Genomic DNA, 20,108 nt, shown 5'->3' on the forward strand with positions numbered 1-20,108 from the left:
GCTCATGTAATCCCAGCACTTTGGGAGGCCAAGGCAGGTGGGTTACCTGAGGTCAGAAGTTCGAGACCAGCCTGGCCAACATGGTGAAACTCCATCTCTACTAAAAATCCAAAAAATATTAGCCAGGCATGGTGGTGCATGCCTGTAATCCCAGCTACTTGGGAGGCTGAAGTAGGAGAATTGCTTGAACCTGGAAGGTGGAGGTTGCAGTGAGCTGAGATTATGCCATTGAACTCCAGCCTGAGCGACAAGAGTGAAACTCCATCCCTTGACCCACCAAAAAAAAAATAATAATAAAATAAAGTAGTACCCTCTTCAGTGTGCTATTATGCAGATTGAATGGTATGAAAAGCATGTTCTTACCATTACTGGCACATGCTCAGTTAACATTTTCCTGCCATTAGTAGCAGTAGGATGAGGAGTATTGAAAAGGCTAAAAATTAGAGTTCTGAGAAGAATAATAAGGATTAGATGTCAGAAAGTGTGTCATGACATATTTATGTGTATGCGTGTGGGTACACAGAATTTTGAAATAGTTTTCAATTGAAACCTTTGTTTTTAACCAGTAGCACAGGGAAATGTTCAGTTTTGCACATACCAATGAATATCTGTTATGTCTGTTAGCCATTTACAACCACTATTGTTGTTTCTGTCATCTCCAGTAAAGTGTTCCTGTATTTTCACAAAAATGAGCAAGACCTACCGCAAAAAATGATCAGGTAAGGGTGACTTTATGGGTCTCCTGCTGTGTATGTGACACCAAAATGACTCGTCGCATGAATTCGTAAGTGCTGTATTTGGTTTCAGTGTAGAATAGGAGATTGTGGTTCCCAGATAGAAAAGGAGACTTTGAAATCTTTCTCCCAAAATGAGCGAAAATCTGGTGCCATCAGATCATAGGTTTTGTCATCGGGATGGGATTCAGTCTTGGATTCATCACCCAGCTGGCTAGGTAACTCTGAGCAAACACCAGATGCTCTTCAGCCTGTGTCCTGATCCGTAAAGTTGAGTTCATAATAGTAATACTCGCTTCACAGTGAAATTGTACACTAGAATGAAAGAATGCATAAAAAGCGTCTCGTACCCTGCTGGGCACAGAGAGGGTGATACACATCAGTCCCCTCATCCTGCATGTTCTAAGTCACCCCTCCCTGTCCCCAGCTTCTCCTGTCTGGGGATCTCAAGTTGGGAATGGTCATTTTTGGATGAAGCTGCCATGTTCATTTGTACTTAGAGGCAGACATTCTATTGGGAATTCAATGGATGTGTAAGACAGTGTAGGGGAACTGATTTTTAGGGAGCAATATGAAGTCAGAGAAATTGCAATCTTGTCTCTACTTACATTCCTCATGGTCCCTTTCATTATTTTATGACAAATGTTACTTCAAGCTACAGTAGTGTTTTCACCAGGGGCTGAAGGAATTGATGGTGTTGTTTTCTTCAGAATGAGCTGTAACATCCCTTTGTTCACAGAGATTGTAAATCCTGCATCCTTCAGATTAGATCATGTATGTTCAATATCAGTCGGAAACAAACAGAGAAGTAAATATTTGCTACAAAATGTCTTTCTGCTGCCTTGAAAATGAGTTTCCTAAATCTGACATGTCAGTTACCCTGCTTCATCCATTTCACATTTAGAATCAAAGGAAAACAATCCCCCACAGCAAGAAGCCTGTCACTTCACTTGGTGTATCCAGTGAAGATAATGGGACCACAGGGCGGTAGCATTGAATACTGATAAGGATGTGGCAGGCCATGCTTAAAGTTTGGCGTCTCATTCAAATGACTGGCTGAGAGATGAAAAGAAAACAAAAATTAATCTCCCTCCCAGAGCCTTATACTGATTCACTTAGTGGTTGGTTGCTGCTCAGCGGTCTGCCTCCTTCTCCCCCCGATTAATAATCATAATCAAATATCCATTATTGGTTTTCGGCAACAGGGTAATTACTTTCTCTTCCTTATTTCCTGGGACAGTCAGTCTGTTCCTGAGAAAGGGTGATTGTGTAATGGTTCTCCCTACATCAACTCTGAGAAGTCGGTTGTGCCCTGCAGATATTAATGTCAGCCTGTTTGCTCTCTGGTGGAGTGAAAGAAGAAAATAATTTTATTGTGCTATTTTTAGACTTCAATTTAGATTGCAGCCTTCATGATACTTTGTGTACTGGGGACAGAGCTGTTGATGCAGAATTCAGCAGTGAGATGCTCTGGGTTCTACCTGCCCCTGACAGATTTTTTCACTTAGCCTGAATGCCTTAGAACTCTTCAGTCACATTGCCTTCATTGTCAGCTGAAAGCTGAGCCATGACAATAGGGTTAAGATGCACTTTGTATTGACAGTGTTTGCCAGTGGAACTTGCTGCCAGCAGCCTCCAAGTCTGCTATCTGCCTGTAAAGGCCTAATCTGATCTTTTGTATGCATAAATAATCAGCACCATCCAAATTCTCTACGAACAAAATGAGTTTATTGACCATTCTTGCTTTTCTAAACAGTTTCCCAGAGGTGACGGATGAAAGCCAGACAAGAAAAAAGTATTTCTTTGCTGGATTTCCTTCTGAACAAACAAGAAGGACCCAGGTACCTGGGAGTCCAGGTATCTTTTTCTCAGCTGGGATGGAAGGCCATGAACTAAAGCAGTCTTCCTCATTCTTTGGTATTAGCAATGAGCTGGTCTTAAACTTCAAAGGAATCTGAGAAAGTGCCAGTAATACCTGTCTGAGCTTGTCTTGTGACGTGTATGTTACCACATGTATTAAAATTCAGATCAATTTGCATCTAAATTATATGGGTGCATGTGACTTGGCAATCCAGAAGCCGTCAATTTTAGTTTATAAGAACAGCAACTTGGGCCTGGTGTGGTGGCTTACCCCTGTAATCCCAGCACTTTGGGAGACTGGAGCAGGTGGATCATGAGGTCAGGAGTTCAAGACCAGCTTGACCAGTATGGTGAAACCCTGTCTCTACTAAAAATACAAAAATTAGCTGGACGTGGTGACACACGTCTGTAGTCCCAGCTACTCAGGAGGCTGAGGCAGGAGAATCACTTGAACCTGAGAGGCAGAGGTTATAGTGAGCCGAGATCGCGCCACTGCACTCCAGCCTGGGCGACAGAGTGAGACCCTGTCTCAAACAAATAAAGAACCGCAACTTGGTCCTTGCTACTCCAAGTGTGGACTGCAGACCGGCAACGTTGATATCACATGGGTGTATTTAAAAATGCAGAATCTCAGGCACTTCTGTAACCTACAAATCAGAACCTGCCTTTTAATAAGTTTCCCTAAGTGATTCATAGGCACATAAATTATTTTTAAAGTCACAAATCTTTTAAAAAATCTACCATGATCTGAATGTTTATGTCTCTCTCAAATTCATGTATTTAGACCTAATCCCCAGTGCAATGATGTTAAGAAGTGGCGCCTTTGGGCGGTGATTAGGTCACGAGGGTGGAGCCCTCCTGAGTGCTGATTAGTGCCCGTATAAAAGAGGGCCCAGGGGGCTCCCATGTTCCTTTCACCGTGTTAGGATACAGCAAGAAGACACCACCTGCAAGAAATCGGGAACTTACCAGATGTCAGATTTGTTGGCCCCTTGATCTTGGACTTCCCACCCTTCAGAACTGTGAGAAATAAATTTCTGTTGTTTATAAGCTGCCCAGTTTATGGCAGTTTTATTATAGCAGCTGGAACAGACTAAGACAGAATCCCATTAAATCTGTGGAACCTCTTCCCATAAAAATGTACCTACACACACAATTTGCATGTAATTTCAATGGTGCAAGTTCCATGGACTTCAATGAGACTTCCATTCACTGGAAGCAGAGAGATGCCTGGGGGAGTCCCCAGATGCCATGTGCCCCCAACAATGCTGACCCATACTGCTCTTGGATTGTCACATTGACCAGGTCTTCACCTTCATGCCCAGACCTTGTCTATGTAAGCAGCACCAGCCTCCAGGGTGTCCCATGCCAGCCTCAGCAGTCCCTTTCATCCTTGTGGCTCTGATTAAACAGTCCTTGCTGTTTTTTTCCTTGCCTGGCTACTCTGGTCTTTTGCTTTCTCCTTTTTCAATTTAGGGACTGGTGGGTACCAAACATTTCAGAATGACCATGAAGTAATAGCAGTTAGCTGAAACATGTCTATCAAGCTTCTTTCCTACCCAAATCAGGCTCATAAACAGATGAGATGGAGAAAATGGGTCTTCCTGCTGTTTCGGCTGACGGTCCACCCATTCTGCAGGTCCTGCTGGAAGCTCACTTCTGTGTTCTGGTCTGTGCTTTGATTTCTTCTAATCTTTGGTGATGGCGTAAGGATAACGCAACACAGGCTAAAGAAAACCCTTTAAGAAATTTGTTCACTTACTGGGTGATTTGCTTATCCCAGGCATGCCCTGACCTTGAAGAGTCCTTGCTCTGGTAAGGAAGCACATGTACACGGATGATTAAAATAAATGCTTCATGTCAAAATACAGGTACAAAATGCTATGTTGCTACGAAGGAAGGAATAACTAGCTTTTCCAAGAGGAGTGAGGGAGAGCATCAAAGAGAGCTGGCTTTTAAGGGATAAAGCAGACACTGCCTGAGACAAGGGCTGTAGAATTGCTTATTGTGAGAAACTACAGAGTTGGGAAGACTGAGTTGAGACAGGCGTATTAGCAGAAGTGAGAGAGCTGCTAAGAATAAGAGCTAGCACTTAGACCCTGGTTGCTGTAGGACGTGCACAGGTGTAAGTGCTTTATATCAAGTACCTGTGCAGTTCTCTCCACAGTCCAACAATCCTTCCATTATGGATGAGGAAACGCATGCGTGGTGAGTTCAGTATCTTAACACGGTGCGGCTGCAAGTGGTGGAACTGGGCTTTGAACCTATGCAGTCTGGCTTCTACACTAGACTTCCGGGCAGAGGGTGCCTCCCTGTGCTTCCAGGATAAAACTTGCAGCACTGCCTTGGCTAGGACTCAAGAGGCACTGTTTTCTCCTCCACTACTGGTTCTGCAGTCTTTCCAACTCTCCACTTCATCAATGAGCCATGTCCATCCTCACATCACTACGTGTCTGTGTAACACTTAGGGCCACTGAGTTATGGGGGAAAAGAGAAATGGATATTTCTTAGTATTGTCTGGTGGTTCTGTTATCTCACAGTTCATGGAAACCAGATCACTGCAGACATGAGGCATTACCATCAGTCTCAGAGAAGACCTGACATCCTGTTGTAGATCAGAGAGTCCTGGCCACCACTAAGGTCCTGGAAAGACATGGGGAAGGCAAGCAGAAGCACAGGCGGCCTGAAGAGTCCCCCTAACGCCCCCCCACCCAGGCGCCACTCTCCACAGCTAAAGGTGTTTATGGTGTAGGAACCCTGTGGTGGTGGGAGATGGGGGATGATAAGGCTGCTTGGATAGGAAACATATGTGATTGGTTTGCACTGCTCCTCATACTGTTGTCAAATTCCTCACTGCTTCTGTGTACTTGGGGTGACAGTCTGACAGCCTGTGAGGTCAGACAAAGCCCAGATTACTTCCCTCACGCCTTTCTGTCTCGCACTTGTGGGCTGCCATTCTTAAAGGAGTCACGTGTGGGCTTTCTTTGCCAGAAGTAGGCATGGCTTAAATCTTTGGGGTTTGGGCACTGGAAATGACTCTGCTTCCCCTGCAAACATGCCCTGATGAGGCTGCAGGCCGCTAGCTCTGCTCCTTTTTCAACATCAGAAACAGAGGCTCTCTTCCTTGACCGTTGCTGGGACATTTCCCTTCTCCTCCTACTCCTAACTTTGTCATAGACGTCTCCTGAACTGCAGTTACTATGTTTGGAGGTAACATCATCCCCTTCTTTGGTTTGTGGATAGGGAATACCAGATACAAGGGAGAGCATCCCTAAGGCCTTCACCTGACCCCAGTCCTGCCTGTATGTCCTGCAGTTCTCATGGTAAGCCGTCAGCCTCGCCAGGCGGCACCTGTGTGCATAGCAGCATGGCTTATTCTTTGTCCTCTCTAGAACAAAGAATACTTTGGGCACGTTTCTGTGTTTTCTTTCTCCAACAGCCAGATAAATGTGTCCACTTAGCTACACATAATTATTGTCTCCATAACTCTTTGACTTACACATTTGTCAGATAAAACATTTTGGGCGAGAGCTCGTTAGCAGATCTGTTTCCATCCCACTCTCTTGGCATTTATTAGCGAGCCCTCTTCGGGAAGCCGTGTGTTCTGAGAGGTAGGGAGAATAACACATTTTACCTATAGTGTGGGGTCTGGCCAGCACCTATTCTTTCTGGGTTGAGCTGCTGGAATGTATTCAGGGGATAAGCTGAGAGGCGATTTACGAGGAATGCTCTCTCCTTGTCTTACTCCTGCTTCCCTTTAAAGTTCCTTGGCTGCCCTTAGTGTGGCATGTGTTTCCATTTACCCTATAGTTCTCAAGACTCAATGGAGCTCTTGTACTTCTGAAGGCCACTTATTAGGAAGCCCGTCTCCCTGACGTTGAGCTTGCACTGATCAAAACAGGGGCCCCCACAAACCATCACAGGGATATCTATGCAAAGGGGGGATGTTTAGCACCACAGTTAAGGATGGTGCATGCTTTGGCAGAATTACAAAAGGAAAATAAGTGGACAAAGTATGTTACTTTTTTTATTATTATTAAAGGGTGTGTGTGGTTTATTTGAGCAACAACAAAAACACAACAGAAAGGAGTAAAATGTAAAGGAAAAGCCCCATTTGCTCTCCTCCAACCATGAGGAAGCTGTTAGCAGTTTTAAGTGCATCCTTCCAGAAATACCTCCCGCATGTATGGACATATATGTCCTTTTGTTACTTTAAGAAAATTCAAATGGAATCATAACAGAATTTTGTTCTGTGCCTTGCCTTTTTTGCTTAATTTTTCTTGGAGGTCTTTCAGCTTTAAAAGGTAAAAATGGCTGTATGATATGTAACAATAAGTGTGCTGATTCCAATTTTCTCCATTTGGTTGTTTCCAGTTATTTCTCATGCTGCAATGATCATCCTTTTTTATGTGTCTCTTTTACCTTGTCTGAATGTTCCTGTAGAGTAAATGCCTAGAAGAGGAATAGCTAGTGCAAAGGGCATGTGCATTTTAAATTTTGACCAATATTGCTGAATTACTTTCCTAAAAAAGGCAGCTGACGTATCCCTCACCTTTAAAACAGCAAACTGTACAACTCCCAAACCTTTGTCTCTGAGTCTGCGCATCTTTATGTTGGATGCAAATCATATATTGATTGACTGGTTTTTTTTTCTTCCTCTGCCTTTTTTGCTTATTTTCTTTTGGGATATTTGCTTTTTACTTCTTGGCTTTCACAAATGTTTGCTGATTAAGAAATCTAACTCATAGACCATGCAACATGTTAGAAATATTTTTTCCTAATATGTCATTTATATTTTGACTTTCATTTATGGCACATTTGCCACATAAAAGTTTACATTGATATGTATCTAGATTTTTCACTGTTTTTTGCTTTTGGGTTTCTGGTTTGTGTTTGCTTAGAAAGGTTTTCCCCACTTCAAGTTAGAGTCAAATAATGCAAAAATTTTCATTTAGATATTGGACAGCTTAGAAGCCAATACTGGACTGGCCACTGGCCAAATAGCCTGGCATGTTGAGACTCACCCTGAGACTTTAGTTTCTAATGCAGTGAATCCATTGGGATCACTTATAGAAAAGGATTTTACCCTATCAATCTTTACTAGAATGGATATTTTTAAACAATTTTTTTGTGCTTTTCATTGTAGGAGTCCTTTGAACATAGTTTCCCTGAGTGTTTGTTCAGTTCATTAGTTATTGAGTTCTTATAGTGGATGACATCTTGCTAGACTACAGGCTTCATAGGGTTTTAAAAAATGAACATGAAATATTCTCAAACCTCATTAATTACATGCAGTAGAAGAAGGCACCTGTAGACAAAACCCAGAGATCAAGGCGGAATGTAACAACTCTCTTGAGAGTACTGCAAATTGCCATGTGGTTCAGAGAAAGGTGACATCACATATGGTTGTGAGGTCAGGGAAGAGTTTTGTATTAAAGTGACGTGAGCCTTGAGATGGGCCTTGATGAAATGGTTGGATTTCAATGCGCGTGGATTTTGGAGAAACGGCATAAGAAATAGGCATCTGTAATTAGAAAATTGTGCCTTTGTTCTATGAAGAGAGAGAGGTCCTCTTGGCGGGTATGTGGAGAACTCACAGGGGTGCAATGAATGAGGAGTCCAGAGTAGGGCTGAGGGCATCTTGGGAAAGGCCTCTGAGAATTTTGCTCTCCATTTGACAAGGAATAAGAGACATTCACATTTTTGGAGCAGTAATAGATGGGATAGATTGGAAGTATGAAATATTTGAAGGCAGAAAGGCCCATCACTAATTGTAGTTTTCCTGGAATAAAGAAATAAAATGCTTAATTTGGGGTAGTGCTGGAAATGGGGAAAAGCAGACCTGAACAATATTCTCAGTTTATAATCTATAAGAGGGTACTGGGGCTGAGGAAAAGAAGAAGCTTAAAAATGACCAAGATTTCTAGCCTTCATTTGGTTCACTCTCTTAACATGCATTGAGTGCTTGCTTTATGTCAGCACTGTGCTAGGCGCTTGGACTGGAGGAGTTGGCAAGAGACAGGATCCCTGCTCTCAAGGGGCCACAGACAGCAAACAGGCCAGGATGGTGGCAGGTATAAGGACACCATGAATAAAAATGGAGAAATTAAGAAGAAGAGCTTATTTGATGGGGATCCCTGATAACTTTTAATTTGTGTCTTAAAACTTCAATTCTTGCTTCAGATAATTATCAATTTAATTATTCCTGGTGGTGTTCTCTTTCTCTCTTCATCCTGGTATACTATGGAGTGATACAGGAAAATAAATTGTTATTCAAGTTTAAAGTAGGCTGCAAAGTTGGAAAGCACTTTAAAATGCGAGGCTGGTTTGCTTATCCACAACAGGAAAGGGAAGTTTGTTACGCTAATGATTAGAATAAATCTTTGATTTCTGATGACATCTTAGTTTCTTCACCTGTGAACTAGAGACCTGTCCTAAAACAGTCCTTGTACTTTGCTCACAATTTGGTGAGTCATAAATCTGGGAAGGTCTTGCCTGGGCATTTCTCTGTGCGGGGCTGCGCCAGGACTCATGTGACTGGCAATGGCAATAGCGGTCAGCTGGGATCCCAGTGGGGGCCACTGACCAAGCATGTAGTCCCTCCAGCATGACAATCTTGAGATAGATAGACTCCTTGCATGACAACTGGCTTGCCCCAGAGCAAGGGTCCCAGAAGAACCAGGTGGAGGCTACGGGGCCTTTCCCTACCTTGCCTTGGAAGTTAGATGGTATTACTCCCTCTCTGTTCCATTGGTTACTCCAAGGAAGGCACCAAAGTCAGCCCAGATTCAAGAGAGGAGGATATAGACACCAGCTCTTTATTATAGGAATGTCAACAGTTTAAAGGTTATGTTTTAAAAGCACTACAATGTAGCAACACCATCTTACCTCATGAGGTTGTCTTGAAGACTAAATGAAGTAATATATGTACAACCCTTGGAACAGCACCTAACCAAAAACTATTAACAATGATGATGGTGGTGGTGGGAGTGGGGATGGGGATGAGGATGATGATGAGTAACTGCACTGCCTTTCTGCAAAATGTCCCTTATGGTCTGGCAGGCTGAGTTTCGGAAAGAGTGGTTTTACCTAATTCATATTTCCTATAACTATGAAGGGGATTGTCTTAGGTTAATTGCCTTAATCTCATCACATTCTAACTAAGAATCCAGGGAGGGGTTGCTATCCATTGTGTTCCAAGGGAGATCTGAATATAAACCAAATTCTATTAGGAAGGGCAAAACAAGAAAGAGTGGGTAGTTTCAACCAACAACGACCTCTACAGATTCCTTGTTAAATACTCTTTCTTATATTACATCTCTTCCTTTCATATTATGAAATGGCATTGGAGAAGGAGGCTAAAATTTCCAAAAGTTCAGTGGAAAATAGTGTTACTTTTTCCTTCTTAGAAAATAAAAGACAAAGGAATAAAATTTAAACATTTCTAATGACAACATTTTTTTTTCTGAATTGGAGGTTAAGTTGCCCAGAAATTTAAACATTTCTAATGACAACATTTTTTTTCTGAATTGGAGGTTAAGTTGCCCAGAAATTTAAACATTTCTAATGACAACATTTTTTTTCTGAATTGGAGGCTAAGTTGCCCAGAAATTTAAACATTTCTAATGACAACATTTTTTTTCTGAATTGGAGGCTAAGTTGCCCGGAGTTGCCCACAGACACGTGGGGACTATTCCGCCTTCATCACTTTGCAGCAGAAAATTTGGTACTATTGGCCCATTCACACATCAGACACTTTACACCGTCATGTAAAACGACCTGGTTATTTTCAAAGCTTCCGAGAAATGGAGTAAAATACTAAGGCCCTTTAAGTGAACTTATTAATAAATCAGGAAAGAGAGTTTGGTTATAAGAGCTGAAACTCTAGGCATCTGTGTCAGAACTCAGTATTTCCTTTCCTAAAATTGATAGAAGCCTACAAACTCACTGCCTACCCTCTCCCACAGCACCATTCCCCATAGAAAACCCCATAGAAAAACACAAACATGCCTGAGTCTCAGGAGAATTCAAGCCACACTCAGATGATCTCCTAGACCCCATTTTACTTCCAACTGGCAGGAATAACAGGAGTGGTGAATATCAGTTCTGTTCTCAAGAACTTACCCCCAAACCCTGAAATTGTATCTTCTAGCTGCCTCATTACTGGTTGTGAAAACATCACCAAAGATCTCACACAGTTCAAGTCGCTATGAGTCATTCTCTTAAAGAATTATTACTAATGACCTAATTGTTTTCCCCGGGGCAGAAATAGCAAAGCTGCTCAAGACTGCAAAATCAACCACTACTCTCTTTAGTACAAACTGATGCAATAAGCAGGTATCTTAAAAATCTAAAGCTTGATGAAATTATTATGTATTATGAAATTACACTGTAATTTTACAACTGCGTATTTTCCTCGGCACTTAGCATAGCATCCCCTCAAACTGACTTCCAAACTTTGACATGTGCATTCTAAGAGAAGTTTGGGAACTAGCCCTACCCTCACTCAGGGTACACATCCTCTATCCCATCAAATAGCAAATAGACACAATGTTACAGTATTCCAGTCATTATACTGTAGAACATTATTTACAGAAGCAGCAAACCTTTTTTTCTTAGGAAAGTTATAAGCTAGGCTGCTGGCTCTTTCCTTTGAATCCAGCCTTGCACACACCATAGAAACCAGAGAGATGTTGATGGATCTGTCAAGTTCATAATAAAAAATAACAGAGAACTCCTCAGGTAACTGAAGGCGATTTGGCCCACGTGTGGGGAGGAAACAGATGATAGCGTGGAGGAGGGCTTTTCAGACATGACCTTTTCTTCCTCCTTCACATTGCTGAGGAAGGTCAATCCTACCTAGGTGCTTCCAGAAACAAACCCCTGCTGGCAGTGAGGCTCGGGGTGTTGAGGCTAGACAAGCAGTAGCAGAGGAGCACTGCCTGGGAAGGGGTCAAGCAGATGGCCAGGATTTCAGCATCCCCGTCCTCCCTGTTCCCCAAGGGGTGGGTAATTACAACTGAGGGAGACTATATTTCTAGGAGCATAGATGATTCCCCCAGAGTATCTTTTCCCTGCACCCTTCTAGCACCTGAACACACTGGGACCTGCACAAGTTAGGGCCTGGGCAGTATCCACTTTTCCAAAGACCCAAGAACAGCCTAAGCAGTTAATATGCCTAAGGACATAAGAACTCCGTTGGAAAATAAACAAGACTGCTTTGGAGGACAGCTGTTACAAAAGAACAATAATAAATGGAATGGCTAAAACCTGAAGCATAATTATTGAAGTAGAAATACAAGGTGTTCAACACACATATCAAATATTCCCCAAAGATAAGGAAGGATATTGGAAACATGACATAAAACATGAAACCCTAAAAAGGAGTCAAATGGAAAATCAAAGAATGCAAAGTATAATTTTTTTTTAAGTTTCAGTAAATGCATTGAATGCCAAATGGATTCAGCTGAAAAACCAATGAGTGAACCAGAAGATCTCAGAAATTCTCAGAGGACATCAGCAATAGTCAGAGAGAGGGAAAACTTAAAAGATAAGTGAAGCAATATGAAGAATAGCGTTCATGTAAAAAGGATCCCAGAAGGAAGGAAAACAATCAGTAGAAGAATGGAAGGAAACATATGAGAGAAAGATTGAAAACCACCCAGAAAAAGGAAAAAGTATAAAATCTCAGACTGATGGGCTTAGTAGAGTGCAAAACAGGATAGAAAAAAAGGGGAGAGGCATACCTCAATAGGTTGTAATAACATTTACGTAAAACAGTGGTAGAGAGAACATTCTAAGAACAGGTCAATTATTAAAGGATGAGAACTAGATTGATCTCAGACTTCTCAATAGACCACATCGTACAAGAGGCTATCAAGTAATATTTTCAAAATGTGGAACCAAGAATATTAAATAAAACCATTATTTAAAAGGGACTGTGAGACCTGGAAATACATAAAAGGTTTATCATGCACAAGCTTCTTGGGAATATTCTTAGAGGAAGTATTTCAAGAAGATGAAAAATCTAGGAGGATAATATGAGCTGTGTCACAGAGTATGCAAATAAACCTTAGCAAATTTTTTACTGTTGATGAAATAGAGAACTTACAAATCAAACAAACAGCAAAAATAAATCTTAATAAAAACCTGGAATTAAAATATAGCCTCAAAATATATATCAATTTATTGCTTCAGGGGTGGGATGGGGTAGAACGAGAGTGAGGTGAAAATATACTAACGCACTTTTCTTCTTGTTTGGGAGGAAGATGTAGAAATTGAAAAGCTCAGCAAATGTACATGGAAAAACATAAATATGACCTTATAGATACAAAGGAAACTACCGGAAGACAAAAATATAATGTATAATTTTTAGACCAATAGAAGAAGATTTGATCCACTCAATGGAAAGTAGGAAAATATAAAAAGAAAAATTGTTTAAAAAGTAAGGGAGGATTTCTGATCTAGGAAAAAAGGCATGGACCCATTTCTCTCTGCTTCTTCCCACTAAATGCAATTCTAAATCCTGAAAATAATGCAAGAGCTAATTGAAGGAGAACTCTAAAAGACTGTGAGAGGACAGTAATCTGCCTTGGGACTGCAGGACTAGAGGGAAAACATAGCTTCAGGGCTTCCTACATACCTACCTCATGAAAAAAGACAACCTAGACCTGGATTCCCTGACCTCCAACCAAGCAGCCAAAGGCAGCTCAGCTAGGTTTATTCCTGGTCTAGATTTGGAGCCCTGCTAACAATAAGCAGCCAGGGGAGTGCTCTCCTTCCCTGCTGGCCTCCAACTCCCTTCCCCTCCCAGAGACACCCAGTTAGCCAGGAGCCCCTGCCACAACAGATGCCCAGCCTGGGAAGTGTCCTACTCTCCCCTCCCTGCCCCACCAGGGGCAAGGGGAATTCTGCCATGGTAGGTACCCAGCCAAGGAAGTCTTCTTGTCCTCCAGAGCCTGAGACTTTACACCCCCACCAAGAGACATTCAGTTACCTGACCTGGGGGAGGCCCCTTCTGCCCCTTCAGCTAGCACCATCAGGGACCAGTGGAAGTTCTCATAGAGCCAGATGAATCAAGCAGACAAACAACAACAACAACAACAACAACAACAACAAAACAACCAACTGAAAACAAAAACTCAAAGCCAAACAAACAATAGGAGCCATACCGTAATGGCTTCAAAAATCAAAATTCCGTTGGAACCACATATAGACAGGACAGGACCTACATGATAAAGCTAAACAGAATTCCCTCATAAAATAAAATATTTAAATAGAACTCAACTTTTTTTAGCATAATGACCCACGTGCCCAAGATATAATTAGGAACCATTCATCATAATAAAAAACAAGGAAATCACAGCTTGGATGAGGAAAGATAATCAACTGAAAGAAAGAAACCAGCATGGAGATGAATCAGATGTTGGAATTATGTGACAAGAATTGTGTACAGTCATCATGAAAATGCTTCAATAAGCTATTACAACAAATGAAAAAATTAGAAAAGGTCAGCAAAGATACAGAAATTTTTTAAAAAACCAAATGTAAATTATAGAACTAAAAATATGAAAACAGAAATAACAATCTCACTGCAGAGGCTCAATTGTAGAGTGAAGGTGACAGAATAGATTCAGCGAAATTGAGAACAGATTAATAGAATTTACCCAATCTGAACAAGAAACAATGGACTGAAAAAAATGAACAGAGCCTCTGGGCTCTGTGGGACATAGCAAAAGATCCACCATTTATATCACTGGATTCTAAAAGGAGGAAAGGAGAGTGAGGCTAAAGAATATTTGAAGAAACAGTGGCTAAAAACTCCTGGAATTTGGTGAAAGGCACAATCCTACAGATTCAAGAAACTACACAAATCCCCAGGAGAATAAATACAAATAAATCCACACTAACACACATAAGAACCGAGTTTCTGAAAACTAAAGACAAGGAAGAATCCTTGAGAACACCCAAAGAGATTTATTACCTATAGGGAAACAAAATTTCAGTAACAGTGAATTTATCATCTGAAACTATGGAAGCCAGAAAGAAGTGGCACAATTATCAAATGATAATAGAAAAGAACTGTCAACCTAGAATCCTACATCCAGCAAAATTATCCTTTAAGAATGAAGAGGAAATAAAGATATTCCCAGATGAAGAAAACTACATGTATTTGTTGTTAGCAGATTAAAGATTAGCTAGACAAAATTCTCTTAGAGATACAGAAAGGAATATAGAATAATGAAAAGAGTAGAAACACAGTAGACTATCCTTTACTTCATGAATTTTATGTATTGTATTATGGTAATTGAGACAAAAATGTTAATGTCATCTGATACTTAAGACAATAATATTTTATTTTATTTTATTTTTGAGACGGAGTCTTATTCTGTCACCCAGGCTGGAGTGCAGTGGCATGATCTCGGTTCACTGCAACCTCCACCTCCCGGGTTCAAGCAATTCTCCTATCTCAGCCTCCTGAGTAGCTGGAACTACAAGCACGTGCCACCGTGCCAGCTAATTTTTGTATTTTTAGTAGAGATGGGGTTTCACCATATTGGTCAGGCTGGTCTCTAACTCCTGACCTCAGGTGATCCACCTGCCTCGCCCTTCCAAAGTGCTGGGATTACAGGTGTGAACCAATATGCCAGGAAATAATATTTTGAAGTGCAGAAAGTAGAGACTGAAATGGAAGGGAGGCTTATTTGTGTACTTAAAGTAGCAAAATATTGGTGCCAGCTGATGGTGATGCCACCAGCATATTGTAATACACAGAACAATGGTTATGCAAAATATACCAAGAGATATAATCCAACGTATTATAAATAAATTGAGATGAAATGATTTTTGGCAAACATATAAAAGTAATTCAATGAAGGAACAATAGAATTTTTAACAAATGGAGCTAGAGCTATTGAACATTCATAAGCAAAAAGATGAACTCAAACTAAGTCTCATACTTCTTACAAAAATTAACTTAAAATGGATCAAGGACCTAATTGTAAAATATAAAACTATAAACCTTTTAGGAAAAAAGAGGAGTCAGTCTTTGAGACCTAAGGCAAGGCAAAAATTTCTAAGACTCGACACTAGAAGCACAGTCAAGTAAAAGGAAACATTGATAGACTGAACCTCTTTGAAGTAAAACCTTTTGCTCTGTAAAGATTCATGTGAAGAGGATGAAAGGACAAGCTAGAGACTGGGAGACATGTTTGTAACCATATATATCTGACAAATCATTAGTATGTAGAATGTATCAAGTCTGAAAACTCAATACTAAAAAATGTTAATTTGAGTAGAAAAGAGGCAAAAGACATAAAATATACCTCACTGAAGAGGCTATATGGATGGCAAAGAAGCACATGAAGAGGTAGGCAACATCATTAGACATGAGGATAATGGAAATTGAAGCTGCAATGAGATAGCATTGCACACCTCTCAGAATGGCAAAAACAAAAAAAAATTATAACACCAACTACTGGTGAGGATCCAAGATCACTCATACATTTTTGATAAGAATGCAAATGGTATGGCCACTCTGAAAAACAGTTTGGCAGTTTCTTTCAAAACTAAACATGTAACTATGATACAACCCAGTAATTGTGCTGTTAGACGATTATTTCAGAAAAATGAAAATTTAATTTCACACAAACACCTGTGCACAGATGTTCATAGCATCTTTTATTCATAATATCCCCAGACTAGGAGTATCCGAAATATCTGTCTGTGGGTGAATGGTTAAACACACTGTGGTACATACATAGCATGGAATACTACTCAGCAGTTAAAAAGGAACAAACAATTGATATGTGAATCTCCAGGGAGTTATACTGAGCATACACACACACACACACACACACACACACGCCAATTCCTGAAGGTATCTACTTTATGATTCTGTTTATATGACATTTTTGAAATGACAACATTTTAAAAAGGGGTAACAGACTTAGTGGTCTCCAGGGACTAGGGAGGGGAGGCATGGGACGTAGGCAGGTGTGGTTATAAAAGGGGACATACGGATTCTTGTGATAATTGAATTGTTCTGTAGCTTGAATGTGGTAAGGGGTACCTGAACTTACATAAGTGATACAGTTGTATAAAACTATGAAAACACACACACAATGGGAACTCTGACAAAGATCGGTGGATTTTATCAATGTCAATATGCTGGCATGATATTGCACTATTGTTTTTGCAAAGTGTTACCATTTTGAAGAACTGGGTAAAGGTACATGAGAACTCTCTATATTCTTTCTTACAATTGTATGTGAATTTAATAAAAAGAAAAAGGAAAATAGAAAAAAGAAAAAAGGGAATTTTTTAATTGAAAAACTGGGCTAAAATCAACGAGAAAACACCAATAATTACACAGTAATTACAATTATTGAGAGTACATGGGTTAAAACCAGCAATCCAAAGATAAAATCTTAGAATGGGTTTTATACAATTCAGCAAATGTTTTGTGTTAGAGTCGTTTTAAAAATATGCAAATAGACTGAAAACATAGAATGGTAAAAAGATAAAATTGAACTAAAAGAGTGTTGGAATAACAATTTTAATATCAGACAAAATAGACTTTAAGGTTAAAATATAATATCAATAATGAAAATTGTCATACAAAGAAAAGAAGCAGTTAGAAAATGTAATGATTGGAACCCCTAGGTATCTAACATCATAATCTGAGACTAATAAAACAACCAATAAAATTATGGGAGGAAATAGAAAAATCAAGAATTATAGTTGGAAATTTAAAACACTCACTTCAGAAACTCATAGATGAAGCAAACAACAAGAAAAACAAATACATAAAAATTTTAATAACATAATATGCCTTCACTTTCCTTTCAATGAACACAATGCTCATTCTTTTCGGACACATAGGGAAATTTTACAAAAATCAATGAAGTACTAGGTGATAGAAGAACCCTCAGATAATTTTATAGAGTTAATTCTCAACCAGTATGCAATAAAATTAGGTATTAATCTAACAAAAAGGGAGGTGAAAAAAATCTCTTCTATTTAGAAACTAAAAGACATATCTATCACTATACAATCCTTGAATTAACAAGGGAACCATTAGGAAAGATAATGAAAAACGCTGTCTGTAAAATCTGCTGGACAATAATGCTATAAATTCTAAAAAAACATATAATGCTATTACAGAAAAATATTTCAAATTGATAGATTTTGTGATAGGCCCACAAGTGTTTGCTAAATTATTTTCCATATTTTTCTGTATGTTGCAGTGAGCTCAGATCACACTGCACTCCAGCCTGGGCAACAGAGTGAGACTCTGTCTCAAAAAATACATACATATATATATATATATATATATATATATATAATAATTAAAAATTTAAATATATATTGGGCATGGTTAAAGTATTACTCAGACAAAAATTAAGAGCTTTAAATATGCTTATTATAACATTAAAATATCAAAAGAGGAAAATATGAAAAAGAAAACAAATGAGTTAAGTGTTTAACAGAAGCTAATAAAAAGTAAGATAATAAATCCAAAGAAATGGGGAAAATGGAAATATAAGATAAGAACAAATCAATGAAATAGTGAAAAATGATTAATATGAAGATTAACAAAGGAAAAATCAGTTCTTTGAAAAGAGTAATAAGATAGCAAACCTTTGATAAGACTGAATAAGATAAATCACAAAAAGAATAAGTAAAACACATCCTGGAAAGGAGATCTACAAACAAGTAATTTTTAAAATAGTTTCAAAAAATATGAACAAACATGTAACAATACATTTGAAATTCATTCAAAAAGGATTAATTTATATAAAGGATATAAAATATTAAAATGTACAGAAGAATAAATGGAAAAGTTGAATAGAGTGTAAAAGTTAAAGATATTGAAATGGTAATAAAATGTCTCCTTCAACAAAACCCTTCGGAAAAAGGATAGGGAACCCAAGAAAGGAATAAATAGACAATGAATATGAAAAGATAATTCACAGAAGAAAATCTGAGTGGCTATGAAATGATCCTAGTGGAGAAATGCAACTTCAAATGAGATCCTACCTTTTACCTATTAGATTGGCTAAAATTAGGAAAACGAAAAATACCAAAGTGCCCCCAACTAAGGACTGTTGTTTCTAGTGTGGACCAGACCCCATTCCTGCACTGCTGCTCCAGTGCATCTCTCAGAAAATCTGTTCCCTCCCTCCTTCCCTCCCTCCCTCCCTTCCTTCCATCCTTCTTTCCTCCCTTCTTTCCTTCCTTCTTTCCTACTTCCTTTCCTTCCTTCCATCCTTCTTTCCTTCCTTCCTTCCTTCTTTCCTCACTCCTTCCTACCTCCCTTCCTTCCTTCCTTCCTTCCTTCCTTCCTTCCTTCCTTCCTTCCTTCCTTCCTTCCTTCCTTCCTTCCTCCTTTTCTTATTATATTTTCTTTCTCTTTTTGTTATTTTATATTGGCATGGACATAAAATACACACATCATGAATGTGCTGCTTGATGATTTTTCACAAAATGAACTCATGGAATCATCACCATCAAGAAATAAAATGCTTCTTGTACATGAGAAGTCCCATTATGCCTCTCCCATTATAAGCCACCATGCCAAACTTATTTTACTTTTATTTTTGAAGAAAATTCAAAATGATTGCATAGTTCTAGATTGCCAATTAATTTCTTTCAGCATTTTAAAGATGTTTTATTGTCTCCTAGCTTTCACTGTTTCTGTCATCCATATTTTTGTTCGTTTGAAGTTAAGGTACCTTTCTTTTTTTTCTCACTGCTTTTAAGAATTTTGTTCTGTCTTTGATGTTTAGAAATTTCATTATGATGGGCCTAGGTATGTGTTTTCTTTGATCTTTTCCTATTTTGAATTGTAGTGCTTCCTAAATGTGTGGTGTGATGTTCTTTGTCAACACATGGTATTTTCAGCTGATAATCTCTTCCATCTTCCAATATTACTTCTGCCTAATTCCTTCTTTTTTTTTTTTTGAGATGGAGTCTCGCTCTGTCACCCAGGCTGGAGTGCAGTGGCCGGATCTCAGCTCACTGCAAGCTCTGCCTCCCGGGTTTATGCCATTCTCCTGCCTCAGCCTCCTGAGTAGCTGGGACTACAGGCGCCCGCCACCTCGCCCGGCTAGTTTTTTGTATTTTTTAGTAGAGACGGGGTTTCACCATGTTAGCCAGGATGGTCTCGATCTCCTGACCTCGTGATCCGCCCGTCTCGGCCTCCCAAAGTGCTGGGATTACAGGCTTGAGCCACCGCGCCCGGCCTAATTCCTTCTTTATCCTTCTGATCTCATCATTTATGGACATGGGCTTTAGGAGAATGTTAATTAATATGTCTAAGAAAATAGGGAACATGATGGAGAATTTTGACAGAGAACTGGAATATATAAAAGAAAATCAAATTAAAAGTAACTGAAACTTAGAACACAATAGTAGATTGAACAGCAGATTCAAGACAGTAGAAGGAAGGGTTATTAAATGGAAGATAGGTCTGTAGAAAATAATCTGGCATGAAGCTGTCTGGATGGATGA

General features: G+C 39.5%; 1 protein-coding gene across 5 annotated transcripts in view; it reads left to right on the plus strand.

The window, feature by feature from the left end:
• The window catches only part of DISC1 (DISC1 scaffold protein), a 411,890-nt gene that overhangs the window by 350,908 nt on the left and 40,874 nt on the right, over positions 1-20,108 (plus strand). For 3 of the 5 annotated variants that reach the window (XR_004058726.1, XM_030935640.1, XM_010374059.2), the window contains one exon: positions 663-719. The exons of the other annotated variants lie outside the window; for them this stretch is intronic. Coding sequence is in view for 2 of the 3 variants with exons in the window: in XM_030935640.1 (XP_030791500.1) it covers positions 663-719 (57 nt within the window). In the remaining variant the exon portion in view is untranslated. The remainder of the gene's footprint in view (positions 1-662; positions 720-20,108) is intronic. 5 annotated transcript variants of the gene reach the window in all.

The sequence above is a fragment of the Rhinopithecus roxellana genome, chromosome 8 (assembly GCF_007565055.1).
Source record: "Rhinopithecus roxellana isolate Shanxi Qingling chromosome 8, ASM756505v1, whole genome shotgun sequence".
NCBI classification, from domain to species: Eukaryota; Metazoa; Chordata; class Mammalia; order Primates; family Cercopithecidae; genus Rhinopithecus; species Rhinopithecus roxellana.